Raw genomic sequence first — 17,214 nt, forward strand, 5'->3', positions numbered from 1 at the left:
ATTGAATGCCCTCTCTAATCTTGTCAGCAGATTTATCAATAAGTTTCAGACCAGCTTGGACAATCAGATTTAAAATGTGTGCACAACATCGGACTTGAAAGAAAGTTCCAAACAATGGTAACACACCTTTAGGCAGCAATGTAGTTCTCAAAGTGTTGATCATTGAATCATTGTATACAGCATTATCAAGAGTCATGCACATTATTTTGGTGTCAACCTTCCACTCACGAAAATATAAATGGACTTCATCAGCAATTGTAGCCCCATCATAAGGTGGATTCAACTTTTTAAACCATATTATCCTTTTGTTCAGTCTCCAAGCATCATCAACATAATGACAAGTAATACGGGCGATTTGATTTTCAGCCACTACTTACTTTAGACTTTGACAATTTGTCACTGCTTAGATTGTAATTGATCTTTTGCCACTCTTTTGTTTGCCATTTGATTTTTTGCCACTTTTCAACACAAAAACAATAATTCCAAATGACAAACATATTACATGCACAATGCAGTGGACAAGTATACCCTTGTGTGCCTATTTGCCACGAACTCAGACGCACGCGAAGAACTCAATCCCATCCCTTGTTTGCACGGCAGTAGACGGCGACGCTCCTCTATGAGCAGCGGACAAGGCCGGCGCCAGCTAGCTGATGAGCAACAGCGGGGAGCAGCAACAAAGAGAGCGGCGCCCAGGGCCACGCCAAGGCTGAACGACGGAGCCCCACCGCGTCTCAAGCAGCAGCGAGCGCCTCCACCGCGTCTTCCGCTGACCACGAGTAAGAAGCAACAACACACAGGGCCACAAACAACAGCAGCAGTACGGTTCGGCCATGAACAGCAGCACCAGTACAGGCCGACAAGAAGCAGCAGCGGCAAAACAGAGCGGCGGTGGCCAACAGTTGCACCTGCGTCATGACGGGCGGTGGGCTGAGAGAGAGAGAGAGAGAGAGAGAGAGAGAGGAGGGAGGGAGAGAGAGAGACCTAGCCGCCGCCGTCGAGGACCATCGGGAATCACCGGGACGAACCGCCGCTGTCTTCTATCGAGCACTAGTAGCGACACACGAGAGCCAGATGGGGAACGAGGGAGGAGATGAGCACGTCTCCTCGGTGAATCGAACGGGCAGGGGCACTCTGGTGATTTCCACGCGGGTCCCATATGACAGGGGCAAAACACTCAATTCCAAACTAAGCAGTGGCAAATAAGCAAATACAAAGTAACGAGTGGCTAATCATCAAAGTGTGAAGTAACTAGTGGCAAAAAATCAAAAATCCCGTAATACAAATATAACTAAACTTTGTCACATCTGATTTCCAATTGTCCGTGGTGAAGCTAACTCTACCAGGGCTGTTGCTGATAATTTCTCTCAATTCAGTCCTCTCTCTTTCAAACATTGCCATGATATCCCTTCTAATTGTGTATCGACTAACAATCTTAAACTTAGGACAAGCAGCACCAATCATTTTTTGAACCCCACTTCTTCTATCACACTAAATGCATGTGAACCCCCAACTAGGAACATAGAGATTGCAGCTCTAATAGTTTCCATGTCCAACTTTGTGTTCCTAACTGAATGTGAGCCATCCGCATTCTTTTCAGTTTTCAGAAAATAGCTATTCACTTCATTTGTATTATGTGGATGCACTTGAGCAGTATGCCTTAACAAACTAGATGTTCCATTCTTCGAGGTCGCTCTAAGTGTAGTATGACAAATATTGCACTCTGCCACTACTTCATCAGGATTAGGTTGTTCAATCCTAGTGAAGTTTTTCCATGCTTTTGACCTTAATTTTGGAGCAGTGGTAACCTTTGGTCCTGGCGGTGCCGGTGGCGATGTCGGAGGACTTGCTTCATGTCCGTCGGCTGGCTGACTTGCTTCATTAGTTCTTGCACGACGTCCCTCTTGGTTCAACCTTGTACGCTTGCTGCGAGGTGCTGCCATAGCAGTAGCTGATGGGGCAACACGACGACGAGCAGGATCAGCCACAATGATCTGGTCCAACCTTGCACTTATGGCAGCATTGTCCTGTTCAACACTGGGATCATAATCCTCCTCTTCCTCTTCATGAACTTCATCACTTAGACTCCACAAACTAGCCATGCCTACCACAAAATTCAACACACAATGCCTGAAACAGAGTAGCACAAATATTAATCTACTATGCAGCAAAAAACATCCTAAATGGAACAATAAACATACCAACAGAGAGAGGAGGACAGAAGGTCATCCCTGCCGGTCGCCGGCGTCGGATGGGGAGGGCGCGCCGCCGTCAGATGGGGAGGGAGCGCCGCCTTCGGATGGGGAGGGAGCGCCGCAGTCGGATGGGGAGGGAGCACCGGCGTCTGATGGGGAGGAAGCATCGCCGATGCGTGGCCCCGGAGGAGGATCAGATCGAGGAGGGAAAGGACCGCCGGGGCCGCGCCATTGCAGTGCCAGAGTTGCAACACCGTTGCTGGTCGATGGATCGAGACAGGGTGGGTTGGGGACTTGGGGTCTCGACTCGAGGACAGTGGACTGGTCGGGGCTGCGGCCGCAGCCGCCGCTCGTCAGGCCGACGAGGTACAACAGCGCCGGGGCCTCGCCACAGCAGGAGCCAGGACTTGCGTCGCCGCCGCCAGTCGAGGGGGATCAAGGAGGAGGGTCGACTGGTCGGGGACTCGGGGTGTGCGTGCGGGTGCGGGTGCGGGACGGGGGGGGAGGGGGTAGGCATTAGGGTTAGCCGGTTAGGTGGTTTGTGGGCTAGAAGGCCAGCTTGTTGGGCTGGATCGCTGCTTCTCAGCCTCTTTGTAGCAAATGCTCGGGCCGAGCCAGGCTTTCGTTCGGGTTAATTTTGAAGCCCGGCCCAAAAATTAGACATGCTCTGTTTTGCAGGCCCGAGCCCAGCCCGAACACAAGCCCGGCCCGGCCCGACCTGGGTTTTTTTGGGACGGGGTCGGTTTTCGGGCTGCCGGGCCGGGTTGTCCATGCCCGGGTTTAAATTAAGAGATGGTTTCTCTTCTGTGAGTGGGGATTTTATCAATACTATAATCATCTTTCTTCCTTATAAGCGACCCACTTCTTCAATGCTTAGCTAACAACCAGTTTGGTGTGCCGTTTTTTGTCATTCTTTTATATAACAAAGTGTGCAGGCAATATATTTCTGATCATTTAAAAGAGTTGAAAATAATGTTTTGTTAAAGTATATTAATACCATATGACATAACTTCACATGGACAATACATTTGATCACACGGATGTTGTATTTGCAAAATCTCATTTTGTGTTTCAAAGATAAACAGTTACATACAGTAAGAGTGACTAGCTGAAGTGAGTAAAGTGAAACTTTTTTTTTTTTTGATATGAGTAAAGTGAAACTGATTTACAGGGAAGTAGCAGGACTGTTTCTTTTTCCTGAAACCGAAACCTGGCTCCTCTGCTTTTCCTGGACCGCGGCATACTCTGTTTTTGAGCAGTCCATCGTCACCCCATCCCAATTTGCAAAACATGTACGTCGTCAGTATTCAGCACAACAAATGCACATCAGGAGCCATGGAAAGAGGAGTTGAGAAGGAATGAAGGATGCCAAAATATGAGGGGATAAAACAGAGCAAAACCGGTCAAATCACACCAACAGTATGCATATGTAGAGTATGTACAGCAGATCGATGTGCCTGAACCATAGAATATGTACCGGAAAAAACTGCATGCATTGGTTGCTCGAAACATAGCAGCTCCTCTCCTCTGTTTTTGCTGGGCCTCTGCATGCATTGCACAACAGCATGCGTCCGGAGTCTTCATATTATCTACATTTTGCTGTATGTTATGCTGTACTTACAAGAATCCCATCTTCTCTTCTACTCCCTCCATTTCTAAATATAAGACCTTTTAGAGATTTCAATACGAGCTACATACGGATGTATATTCACCTATTCTGCTCCACATGTTATCCATATTGGAATCTCTAAAAAAACACGGAAACGTAACACATCACATAAAGTTTTTGAAATCGTGGAAACGCTACCACCCAAATCACAAAAAGCATGGGACTCATAATCTTTGATTTTAATATTAATAGTAGGTTCCCACTCAGCATAAAGTTTTCTAGGAATATAAACTTCCAATTCAAGTTTTTCTTCAAAAGATTTCATCATAGCATCAACGATATGTTTAGTAAAAGCTTTATTTTGATTATAAGCATGAGAAGAATTCAACATGGATTGCAACAAGGAAAAACAATCTATTAAACAACAACTATCATAATTAAATTTCTTGAAATTCAAAAGAGTGGGTTCATTGCTACTAAAACTTTTGACCTTTTCAATCCCACTTTTATCATTTTTTGCATCAAGATCTATAAACTCCAAATTATTGGGACGCCTTTTAACTAAAATTGACTCATCTCCAGTCCCATCTTTATCAAGATTTATATTGGAAAACAAAGATTCAATAGGAGTCACATCAATCATTTTAAGATCTTCATCATTATTTTCACAAAACTCTAGTTTAGCGGCCATCTTATTTACCAAAGTGGTTTGTTTATCGGAAATTTGGCCAACTAAATTTTCAAGATGAGCAAATTGAGATTTAAGACTAATAAATTCTTTAGACATATCGTCGAGCTCTTTATTCATATACTCCATAGAAGTTTTTTGCTCCTTGAGCTCATTCCTAAAGAAACTATTATGCTCAAATTGTAAGGACATGAAAGTCCTAGTATTATTTTCAATTTCTTCCAACCTCTTAGAGTAAGGATCAAAGTTCTTGGGTTGAGCCATCAAGGCAAGCTAACACACGAGCAAACAAAAAGCAAACGAAAAGATGAACGGAAGAATGGCGAATAAAAAGGAAAATCTTTTCGAAAATCATTTTAGAAGTGGGGAGAGGAAAACGAGAGGCAAGTGGAGAATAATGTAATGCAAGAGATGAGAGTTTTATGATGGGTACTTGGTAGGCTTGATGTAGATCTCCCCGGTAACGGCGCCAGAAATTATTCTTGCTACTTCTTGAGCTTGCGTTGGTTTTTCCTTGAAAAGGAAAGGGTGATGCAACACAGTAGAGATAAGTATTTCCCTCAATTAAGAACCAAGATTATCAATCCAGTAGGAGAAACGCACAAGTCCCCAATAAATGCACCTACAGAAATAATTAAACACTTGCACCCAACGCGATAAAGGAGTTGTCAATCCCTTCAAGGTCATTTGCAAAGGTGAGATCTGATAGAGATGGATAAAACTAAACAAAAGATAAAAAATTGGAGTTTTTTATTTATAGATCTGGAAATAAAAGATTGCAAAATAGTAGATCGGAAACTAATATGATGGGAAAATAGACCGGGGGCCATAGGTTTCACTAGAGGCTTCTCTTTTGAAGGTAAATAGTACGGTGGGTGAACAAATTACTGTCGAGCAATTGACAGAAAAGCGCAAAGTTATGACGATATCCAAAGCAATGATTATGCAATATAGGCATCACGTCCGTGTCAAGTAGACCGACTCCTGCCTACATCTACTACTATTACTCCACACATCAACCGCTATCCAGCATGCATCTAGAGTATTAAGTTCATAAAGAACGGAGTAACCTCTTAAGTAAGATGACATGATGTAGAGAAATAAACTCAAGCAATATGATGAAAACCCTATCTTTTTATCATCGATGGCAACAATTCAATACGTGTCTCGCTACCCCTACTTTGTCACTGGGTGAAATCACGCAAGATTGAACCCAAAGCTAAGCACCTCTCCCATTGCGAGAAAAAATAATCTAGTTGGCCAAACCAAACCGATAATTTAAAGAGAAATACAAAGATATCATATCATGCATATAAGAATCAGAGAAGATTCGAATAATATTCATAGATAAGCTGGTCATAAATCCACAATTCATCGGATCTCGACAAACACACCGCAAAAGAAGATTACATCGGATAGATCTCCAAGAACATCGAGGAGAACATGGTATTGAGAATCAAAGAGAGTGAAGAAGACATCTAAATATTAGCTATGGACCTGTAGGTCTGTGTTAAACTACTCACGCTTCATTGAAAGGGCAATAGAGTTGATGTAGATGCCCTTCGTGATCGAATCCCCCTCCGGTAGGATGCTGAAGAAGGCCTCAAGATGGGATCACATGGTAACAGAAGGTTGCGGCGGTGGAAAAGTGTTTTCGTGGATGCTTCTGAGGGTTTTGGAATATATATGAATATATAGGAGGAAGATCTAGGTCAGGATTAAAACAGAGCAAAACCGGTCAAAAATGACACCAACAGTATGCATATATAGAATATGTACCGGAAAAAACTGCATGCATTTGTTGCTCAAAACAGAGCAGCTCCTCCCTCAGTTTTTCCTGGGCCTATGCATGCATTGGACAACAAGCAACTGCTACGATTTGTTGAACTTCATATTACTTACAAGAGTCCCATCTTCTTTTCCACTCCCTCCATTCTAAATATAAGACCTTTTAGAGATTTCCATACGAGCTACATAAGGATGTATATAGACCTATTTTAGAGTGCAGATTCACTCATTTTGCTCCATATGTTGCCCGTATTGGAATCTCAGAAATTTGTAAAAGAAGCGAACAAATATTTGAAGTTATCAAATTTTATGGATATTCTAAACAACATTTCAAAACTGGAACATTTAAGAATAAATGAAAAAAATCTTAAAAATGCGGACAATTTAATTTTCTGATCCATTTGTTGAAAAGAGTAATAGGGAAAAGAAAAGAGAAGGAGAAACAGAAAAAAGAAAAAATACGAAAAATGGAAGGAAATGAAAACAAGAAAAACGAAAAAGGAGATAAAAGTAAAAGAAAAAAATAAAAACAATAAAGAAAACTGAAAAAAACCGGTTCGGAGAACCTTCTAGAACGTTCTGAAAACCAGAATAAACCAGCTGAAACCTTCGAGAACGTTCCTAAAACCAGGATCAGTGGAACGCACGTATGGCTCCTATAAGGGCCGGCCCGCCTCAATCGCTGCTTGTGCGTCAGGAGGACATTTCGATGCAGAATGCGTCCAATAGGAAATCCGGACATGACTCTCCTTTGTCCACCACTCGTGGTCTTGACGGGCTTGGATATTGGTTTCTTTGGATTCCTCGGGTGCTTGTTAGTCTAGTAGTATTTTTGTAATATACATAACATTTTTTTGAACTACACGAACATTTTTTTAAACTCAGTACTCCCTCCTGAATTAATTTGGATCGGAGGGAGTATATATTTTTTAAACAAGTGACAATTTGAAATGCCACAAACATTATTATTTTTTGCATGACTGTGCTTTAGTCCCTCCTCTCAGCCGTCGGTCTTCACTTATCCTCCCTCGATCGGACCATTTGGGCCGTCCATTAACTAAACTTAACTCAGCCGTGCTGTGCTTTAGTCCCTCAGAGGTTCAACATCAGGAAACAGTGTGGTCCTTGACAGGACCTTAACTAAGCCTCGTTAACCACACTGTTTCAGCTGTGCTTTGGACCATTCACTGAAGCTTCAACATCAGTGTGGAATACACCAGTAAAAACCAGCTGTGCCATGCTCATACACTATCTTACCCTGTGATGCAATGAATTTGCAAATATTGAAAAAATGAAATAGAAAAAAAAACAGTGCAAGTCCTCTGCTTTTGCTGCATGCTCTGTTTCATCCCCGGTCAAACTCGTAGCAGTTTCCTCTTCATTTCCGATAGGGCGCGGGTTCCTAGCCTAGCTTCAAAGAAGAATAATGAACGACTCTGCAAGACATCTATGTGTGCATCCCTACCTGCCATAATGAACGACTCTGTCACTGAATTCTTTCATACAGTAACACTCATTCAGTCCATAAATACTTCATCTGCTTAACTGGATAAGCAGCATTACATTTTGAATTTGTGATTCTTTCTCGTCACAATCTTAATACTGTTACCTAAAAAGAGCAGCAACAAGGAGCATCTGTTTAACTGAATTAGCTCTGCCTGAAAACAAGCAGCTTGGCAAGAGTTCATCTGGTACAACAACTTTACTGCCTTTTTGAAACAAACATGCTCTAAAACTATGCAGCTGCTTTAGATTTTGACATCTATAAAGACACCAAATAGATTACACAGATCGATGTACCTATATATGATTAATAAACTGAAGTTGAGTTACAAATTGCTATGAGGAGTTCTGGATCTTGGTAAAGAGAACTAGAGAACATGGTAAGCATAAGAGGCTATATATACCTCATTGAAGGCATAACCACATGAGGTCTGCTCGGCATACACAAGCGCATGCAACCGAAGTATTCAGCGCATGGCCTAGCCAACTGTTCTCTGTGGAATTGCTTCAACCAAATTCCAGTATGCGCCTCCTTTTGAGAAAGCCACCTCCAAGTTGGGACAACATACGATACGCAGTATCTCAAGGGCTGGGAGCTACTGTACGAGTCCCTCCGGCAATGTCTCTATCCCTGGACACCCCTCCATTACTAGATACTTGAGCGCAGTGACTCCATACATTCCATCTGAAAATGTTGTCAGGGCATCGCATTCATGCAGCCAGAGTTCTAGCAATTTTTTGTTGTTCCCAAGAATTGTTGGCATGGACACCAGCTTGCGACAATACCAGATCAACAATGTTTCAAGAGATGCAGGCAACTTTGGTACCTCCACCAAATTTTCACATTCTTTGATTTGAAGATCCTGGAGTCGAGGAGGCATGGCATTTTCATCAGCAGATATTGTTGATGGAAGTAAACCAGTTAAGTTGGAACGACCAAGCACATTTAAAACTCGAAGACAACTCAACCTTCGGAACTCTATCGCTGGCCATTGTACTATACTATTGTTGCCTCTAATCTCCATTGTTTCAACAAAACCAAAATGGTTCCATATATTCCGTTGTATTTGGGATGGTTCAGATGAGAAAAGGCAATTGCAGTCTACTATATCCACATCCTTAATAAATCTGCAAGGTATTTTTTTTCAGCTCCTCGTCAAAGAGCTCTACATTTTCCGCGAAGCCTTTAAGCCTCAATTTCACTCTAGAGTCACCAAGCCTCGAGAAATGAAGGTCCTTCACCAAAAATGGATCACAAAAAATCTAACACACACCTACACACTTTCACCGGTGGTGCTGGCCGGGTCACCGGCGGCTCTACTGAAAATCCCCAGGTGTGCGAGCAATGCCCATATGAGCGTTATGAGCTCGCCGCCGCGGGCGATGGCCTCCGAGTGACCGTCAATGTTGTCCGATGGGGCGATGTACAACATCATCTCCGACCAAAAGCCAGCGAGGAGCTCCCATGCCGTGCTGGTCTCTCCTTGGTTTAGCTCCGCCAACTGTTGTCCGAGCTTGGCACCATCCTTGAGCACCTCATGATTCTGTGAAGCGCTCATCAGCTCCACCAACTGCTGATACTCCACTTCAGCTGTTGACACTCCGGCAAGGATGTGCTCGGCCTTCTTCTTGACGGTCTTGTACAAGCTCTTGCACCACTCGTCATCCTCTGGAAGCAGCTCAGGAGAGTTGGCCACCAGGTAGGCGCAGTACCGGGACAGGTGGATGGCAGCGGTCTTATGGTCAGAGGGAGGTTGACATGAGCCTGCTGACCTGAGTTCAAGAATGTTTGTGGCGATGTGGCACACCAGAATGGTATTGGCTATACCTTTTGTGCCATCAACCACCCAGACGTTTCGACATCGAGAACTGACAGCAAAGTTATCCAGTTCAGACATCAACCACCCATTGCCTGTGATATCTGCTACTGAATTATGAACTGGATAACTTTGCTGTCAGTTCTCGATGTCTGAAACGTCTGCGTGTGAGGATATGGGACATTTCAATTTTAGTATGAACGCAAGTAGTAAAAATCTTTAGAAAACATAGAGGAGTATCAGCCAGATAGATTCGATATGGGCTGGCTTTCATTTCAGCACGCACGCACGCATTGCCTGTGTGTTCTACTCCACGTCAGTTGCGAAAAGACAAGCTTGCTGTCAAGTCTGAGGTTCAGACTAGATGGGGAATATTCTGATTGGCTGATCTTTCAGCAGCATTGTTGGAAAGCAATTTTCCTTCATTTCATATTCACATCCGTTCTTCCACAATGTTATGATATAAAACCAATGTGCATGTAGTTGTCACTAACTAGAAGCTATGATAGCTACATAAACGAAAAACAAAGGAAGCAAAGTGGAATGAGAAGATAGTAAAGTAGGGAGAACGGGAGGACATCGCTGAAACGTGTCAAGGAAATTGACCATCTGTGCAGCAGTGTAGGTGCTGGTCAATTCCTCCCATAGTACGTACCTACCTCGTGCGTTTCACTCGTTTTCTTGTCTCCGCTCCGCTAGGGAATGTGTCATGGTCGACTCTTGACGACGTAGTAGTGGTCCTTGTAAACAGTTTCATTTGAATTATACCTTTGCACTGAAGATTAGATTGCACTGAGAGATTAAACATATGGTGAAGGGGAATGCAACTTCGGCCCTTCACCACTAGTTCTTCTAGTAAAGGGAGCATCTTGGGCATGCTTGCTATTGGGCATACAGAAATATATAGCTTCTTGAGCAGAGGGAACGATACATCTGCCACTTGTCCTGGCACCTCCTGGTGCCATCGCTCTAGTCCATCCATGACGGCAATTATCATATGTTCCAATTTAGGAAAGAAGGGTGGTCTAGAAGTATTGGATTCCCTGATGTCAGTATCTTCAGTGCCAACACATATACTTGTCAACCTATGCAAGCCATTCAAACGCAAGTACACGAGGGAGGGCAGCCGCCATAATGGTGGAAGATCCTTGCAATTCATGCAGTCACTCAGAGTAAGTTCACTGAGATGCTCTAACACTGTAGAGTTGTGCATCCATGATGACAATTTAGCACCAGTGTAATTACGTAACACTAGAATTTCAAGCCTTTTGTGGGGAAGAAGGGCCTCTAATATTGCTTCTGCTTTAGCATCTGCATATTGAATACGAGTACTGTAAGGTTCACGTTCCCAATTGAGTGACAATCGTTTCAAATTATGCTTGGTAGACAGGTTGCCTTCTTTAGCATTTTCTGCAGCATGCACTTTTCTCAGCTCAAACAAAGAAAGAGCACCACCTAGATTCAGATCTTTCAGTTGATCAATTCCACGACCTGCATCACTATCAGTGACATAACTTGTCAATGTCTATAGAGAATTCAGTTGGCCAGTACCCTCTGGCATGCGCTCCAATCTTGTACACCCAACAAGGAAGATGTGTCGAAGACTTCTCATATATTTCATGCCGCCTTCTGGTAATTTCTTCAGGTGTCTACAACTAATGAGCTTCAATGTTTGCAAGCCATACAGTATGGTAATGGCTTCAGGCAGTGCATGTATACTAGAGTGAGAAAAATCTAGATAGCGAAGATGCTTCAAGTTTTTCATATGTCCCTCCGTTGAGAATGTCTTCAGTGCTCGCAAGGACATTAATTTTGACTTAGTCATACTCAGAAACTTGTCTTCATCACAAGGAAGCCACTCACTTTGGACTAATATCGTGCGGGCCCGGGTAGCTAGAATTTCCTCCATGGTTGCAATAGCTTGATTACTGACATAATGAAGTGACAAATGTTGAGCCTCATGCTGTAATGGTCTAGCAGCTGTGGATCCTTGCAGAATCTCCTGATGTGATGAAGATTCTTGCAGAATGGAGCAATCATTTCCGCTTATGGAGTCAGCAAGATCATGCATCTTGCAAGTAGTTGGTCGGTGGATTTTCTCATCTTCATACGCAGAGAGTAGATCCTTTTGAATCTCCACGTCTTGGAGGAAACATCTACAAACTAGTAAATCAAAAATTTGTTGGCCTCTTGTTTCTGATGCAATAAAGTCATTTTCCATCCATAGCTGGATTAACAAGTCTTTATCCATTGGGCTATCCTTGGGGAAAATAGCACAAAAGGAAAAGCATATTTTTGCTTCCGATGACAAGTGATCATAGCTTAGCTGTAGTGCAGGTACAGTCCCAGTGGTTGTCAGGATGCCATTCTTCCAGACATCACTATGCAGAACAGAAAACCACTGATTGTGATGCTTTGAACAAATTAAAGTTGCCATGGTCTTGATAGCAAGAGGCAATCCCTTACACTAGTGGACAATACTCTTAGCCAGTGAAATCAATTCCTCTTGCTTTCTCACTTCCCTTCCAAATGCGTTTATATGAAAAAGCTCGCATGACTGATCCTCATTTAGAACATATATCCGATGTGAAGGAAGTGTGCCCATTATAGAAGCAACTTGATCGATGTGGCTTATCACAATTATAGGACGCTTTGCTTATTATAAGAAATATTACTGGCTTGTCCTTTGCAATAAAAGGATTGGGCCTCTTTGTTGCACCTTGTTACTTTGGTTACTTGTTACTTGCTGTCAATTGTCTTGCTATCAAACTGTTTGTTACTACTACTTTACAGCACTTGCAGAGAATACCTTGCTAAAACCGCTTATCAATTCCTTTTGCTCCTCGTTGGGTTCGAAACTCTTACTTATATATCAAAATGACTACGATTGATCCCCTATACTTGTGGGTCATCACCTACCCCTGTGCACTCCGGATGCCCGGGGTTCTTGACCCCCAGTGCCTGGGCCTCTTAGGTGTGCAACCCCTAGCTAGTCTGGGTGCCCGGAGTTGCCTGTGGGCAATAGCTCCTGCAGCTGCTCGAGCAAATGAGCATACAGGCAAGAAGAGAGGAAAAAACAAGGCAACAAATTCCTTTCTTTTTTCCACTGAGCCAGTGATACGTCTCCAACATATATATACTTTCTGATTGTTTCATGCTATTATAGTATCAATCTTGCATGTTTTATATGCAGTTTTATATCATTTTATGGGACTAGTCTATTACCCTAGTGCCCAGTGCGAGTTGTTGTTTTTTTGCTTGTTTTTGGCTTTTCAGAAAATTAATATCAAACGAAGTACAAACGGAGAAAAATATTTGGATTAATTTTTTCTGGACCAGAAGGGACCCAAGAAGGTTGGGGAGAAGACCACAAGGGCTACGAGGGAGCGACAAGCTCGCTAGGCGAACCCTTGGTGGAGCCCCAGGCTTGTGGGCCCCTCGTGGCACCTCTTGACCTAATTCCGCCTCTATAAATAATCAAATATTCTTAATACACCAAAGACCCACGCGAAACACTTTTTTTGCCGCCGCAAGCTTCCGTTCTTCCACAATCCCATCTGGAGGCCTTTTCCGGTACTCTGCCGCTTGGGAAATCGATCACGGAGGGCTTCTTTCTTGCTGCCTTCCGATTATGCGTGAGTAGTTTAGCACAGACCTACGAGTCCAAAGCTACTAGCTAGATGGCTTCTTTTCTTTCTTTGATCTTCAATACCATGTTCTTCTCGATCTTCTTGGAGTTCTATCTAATGTAATATTCTTTTACGGTGTGTTTGTTGGGATCCAATGAATTGTGGATTTATGATCTGAATATTCATGAGAAATATTTGAGTATTTTCTGAACTTATTTATGCATGATTGTTATAGCTTTGTATTTCTCTCCGATCTATCCGTTTGGTTTGGCCAACTAGATTGATTTATCTTCGGTGGAAGAGATGCTTTGTGATGGGTTCAATATTACGGTGCTCTATCCCAGTGATATCCCAGTGACAGAAAGGGGCAAGACACGTATTTGTATTGTTGCCATTAAAGATAAAACGACGGGGTTTATTTATATTAGTTGAGTTACTTTGTCTACATCATGTCATCTTGTTTAAGGCATTACTCTGTTTCATACTTAATAGGATAGATGCATGCCGGATAGCGGTCGATGGGTGCAGTAATAGTAGTAGATGCAGGTAGGAGTCTACCACTACCAGCGAAAAGCCTAGCAGTAGCGCGGGTGGCCGCGCTACTGATACGACGCTACAGCTAACGCTTATCAGTAGCGCGCTTTGACCCGCGCTACTGCTATTACTTTAGCAGTAGCGCGGTTAGCGCGGGCGCGCTACTGCTAAACCTAGGGTGGCGGGAACGGTACGTCAATTTTAGTAGCAGCGTGGTTCGACCGGGCCGCGCTACTGCTAAGTTTGTAGCAGTAGCGCATGTCTGGGGCCCGCGCTACTGCTAATTAGCAGTAGCACTTCTTCCTGACCCGCGCTGCTGTTAAGATTCTGTGTATAAGGTTTTCCCTAGCAGTGTACAGCCAAAAATAATGAGGTTAGTTGGAACATCAATTTGTTTTTACCCACACCTCTAGAAATGTAATTTCATCATGAAAATTTGCATGCATGTAGAAAAAACACCAATGTTTCTTTCCAAAAAATTCAGAATTTTTTGAATTTTTTACTATTTTTTTCGGATTTAACAGTTCATCCGGGATCACTGGAGCTCGCGATCACATACTCCATGTCCTAGGTTACATCCCTACTGTAGCCATCCCAGTACTTGGGTACACACTCACCCTGGAGAACACATTGGTTTTACAGTACTGAAATGTTCAGGTTTGACGGTACTAGTGGTTAGTAGTGGAAGCAGTAGACAACTACCAATTTCAGCACATACTTAGTATATATCGTGTAGTGCTGATCTAATCAAGCAGATTATGTTGTGTTCACATAATAAGATCTGCTTTACAGTACTGAAATGTTCAGGTTTGACTGGGAACTCCAACATGCCCAGCTATTTGGTGAGCTAAAGAAAATTTGAGGCACTGAATATTCATTTTCATGCAAGTAATCGTGCCTTCTCAAAGACTGAGTAAACATGCACTGACAAATTTCAGTCTATATTGATAATGACAGATTTCAAACTACTATCACAAACTAGTCACTGAATTATTTCAGACAGCAATAGCGGTTGCTTCAAGACTGAGTAATATGCAGTAACGAAGTTCATTCCAAAATGACCGTCTTTCTTAGACTGAGTAATATCACTAAATAGTCACTGAATTATTTCTGAACATGTCGTTCCTTCTCGCCACAATCTTAATGCTGTCAGCTAACAAAGGGCAACGACAACAAGGAGCACCACACAACTGAATAAGCTCTGCCTGGAAACAAGCAACCTGTCACGAGTTGATCTTAAATAACAACGATAATTGGACATCCTTACGGCCTTTTTGATACAAATATTCTGTAGCTGTTATACATACAATGTATGATATGCAATGTATACCACATACATCACACCATCTTCACCTAAAGATGACCCTGTTTTGCTACAATCAGGCCCTGGTCACTACTTCCAGCTCTGTGTATGGTCCTCACCAGTCATGTTACTGTCGAAGATAAGATAGATGATCTGAGGGAATGAATGAATATAAAAGATTTTTTTTGTAAGCAGCAGAGGAGATCATGTAATCACGTAGATGTTGTATTTATAAAATCTCCTCCTCCGTTCTACGAGGTCGTACAACAGACTTGAATGGGAACCAAAGCAAATTCCAGTCACTGAGTTCTGTCATACAGTATAACAGGAATTACTTGAAGACTGGGTGATCCATAAAGCCATGACCATAATTTGATAATGAACTATGTAAATGGCAGTGCCTAACAGTTGTGTCGTAGACCAGCATGGTCCAATATGTACTTAGCAGGCAAGGGTCACGTACTAGCAAGTATAAACTTCACTGAACTTGATTTGTAAAGGAAACAACTTTCCCCGTTACTGTTGCAGTGCATGTACAACTAATGTGAATCATTTGGACGTCATAGCAGATACCTGGAGACAAAAACACAAGCACTCTTTACATAGGTACAGGTTTTGACATCTACAACGAGACCAAATAGATTATTTGGATAGATGGAACTATATATACATGATTAATAACTGAGGTTGAGTTATAAATTTTGGAAGGTGACATAATAACCAGGTAAAGAGAAGAGGGTGTCTATATACCTCATTGGCACACATAGCTCCACGAGGCACAGGCACACACAGGACAGGAGGCACATGCACATGCATCCCAATGAAGACAGTCTAAGCATTCAGTGCATGGTATCAGCCAATCTATCTGTCTCGAATTGCACTGATCTGCCAACTGATCTACGTGGAATTGCTTCAATCAAATTCCAGTAAGCACCTCCTATCGAGAAGGCCTCCTCCAGGTTGTGGCAGTCCCTGATAGTTAGTTCCTCAAGGGCTGGGAGCTGCTGCAGGAGTCCCTCCGGTAGCGACTCTACCCATGGGCACCGCACCATTTCCAGCTTCTTGAGCATAGTGACTCCATACTTTCCATCTGGAAACATCATTAGGGCATTGCACTGTATCACACTTAATGTTGTCAATCTTTTTGCATTCCCAAGATTTTTTGGCATGGACACCAGCTTGGCACAACATGCGATGTGCAAATATTCAAGATTTGCGGGCAACATGGGTACCTCCACTAAATTCACACAGTTTTCAATTCCAAGATACTGGAGTCGAGGAGGCAAAGCATTTTCATCATCACATATTCTTGATGGAAGTGAACCAGTAAAGTTGGAACAGTAAGACATTTTTAGACTTCGGATACGCTTCAAGTGTCTCAGTTCTGCCGCTGGCCATTTTACTATGCTATAGTTGTCTGAAATCCATATACATTCAACGAAACGGAAATTGTTCCATATATTCCATTGTATTTGGGAAAGTACAGAGGAGAAAAGACTGCCCCAACCTACAATATCCAACTTCTTAAAGAATCTGCAACCTATTCTGTTCAGCATCTCTTCAAATAAATTTACATCTTCATTCCGACCATCGAGTCGAAGTCGCACGTCAGAGTCACCAAGGCTCGAAAAATGAAGTCTAGTAGGTCCCAACATACATTCAGGCGTCAGCCATATTTCGCCTGTGCAGTGAAGGTTAGATTGCATAGGTAGATGCATCAGATGGTAAAGAGGAATGTTTGAGAACACCAACTGTATATCTTCAAGCAAAGGGAGCATCATGGGAATTCTTCTTAGCATTGGGCATCTGAAAATATCTAGCTTCTTGAGCCGAGGAAATGATACATTCACTGCTTGTCCAGCCACCTCCAGGTGCCATCTCTCTAGGTTACGCATGTCATTAAATTTCATAGTTTCCAGCTTAGGAAATAAGGGTGGTGGAGAAGCACAGGATTTGCCATTGTCTATGCCATCATTCCCAACACATATACTTCTCAAGCTATGCAAACCATCCAAACTCAAGTACCTGAGGGAGGGCAGATGCCATATTGGTGGGAGATCCTTGCAATATTTGCAGCTTTTCAGACGAAGTTCACTGAGATGTTCTAACAGTTTAGACTTGTGCATCCATGATGAAAATTTATCACCG

At 42.8% G+C, this 17,214-nt stretch overlaps 2 protein-coding genes across 3 annotated transcripts in view; both read right to left on the minus strand.

Annotated features, from left to right (window-relative positions):
• LOC125525247 (putative disease resistance protein RGA3) overlaps nt 1-17,214 on the minus strand; it is a 70,257-nt gene that overhangs the window by 50,048 nt on the left and 2,995 nt on the right. Inside the window, exon 5 of the mRNA XM_048690252.1 lies at nt 10,705-11,091. Within this exon, the coding sequence (XP_048546209.1) occupies nt 10,705-11,091 (387 nt within the window). The remainder of the gene's footprint in view (nt 1-10,704; nt 11,092-17,214) is intronic.
• Nucleotides 1,226-2,689, minus strand: LOC125524886. 2 transcript variants are annotated; one of them, XM_048689920.1, is made up of 2 exons: nt 2,202-2,689; nt 1,226-2,104 (listed from the first exon to the last, which is right to left on the minus strand). In XM_048689920.1, exons 1-2 carry the CDS (start codon nt 2,227-2,229, stop codon nt 1,461-1,463), a joined length of 672 nt encoding a protein of 223 aa, XP_048545877.1. In that variant the 5' UTR covers nt 2,230-2,689; the 3' UTR covers nt 1,226-1,460. The 2 variants fall into 2 exon arrangements, with proteins under 2 accessions (XP_048545877.1, XP_048545876.1); XM_048689919.1 differs by having other exon boundaries at nt 1,226-2,130.

The sequence above is a fragment of the Triticum urartu genome, chromosome 7, assembly GCF_003073215.2.
Source record: "Triticum urartu cultivar G1812 chromosome 7, Tu2.1, whole genome shotgun sequence".
Lineage (NCBI taxonomy): Eukaryota > Viridiplantae > Streptophyta > Magnoliopsida > Poales > Poaceae > Triticum > Triticum urartu.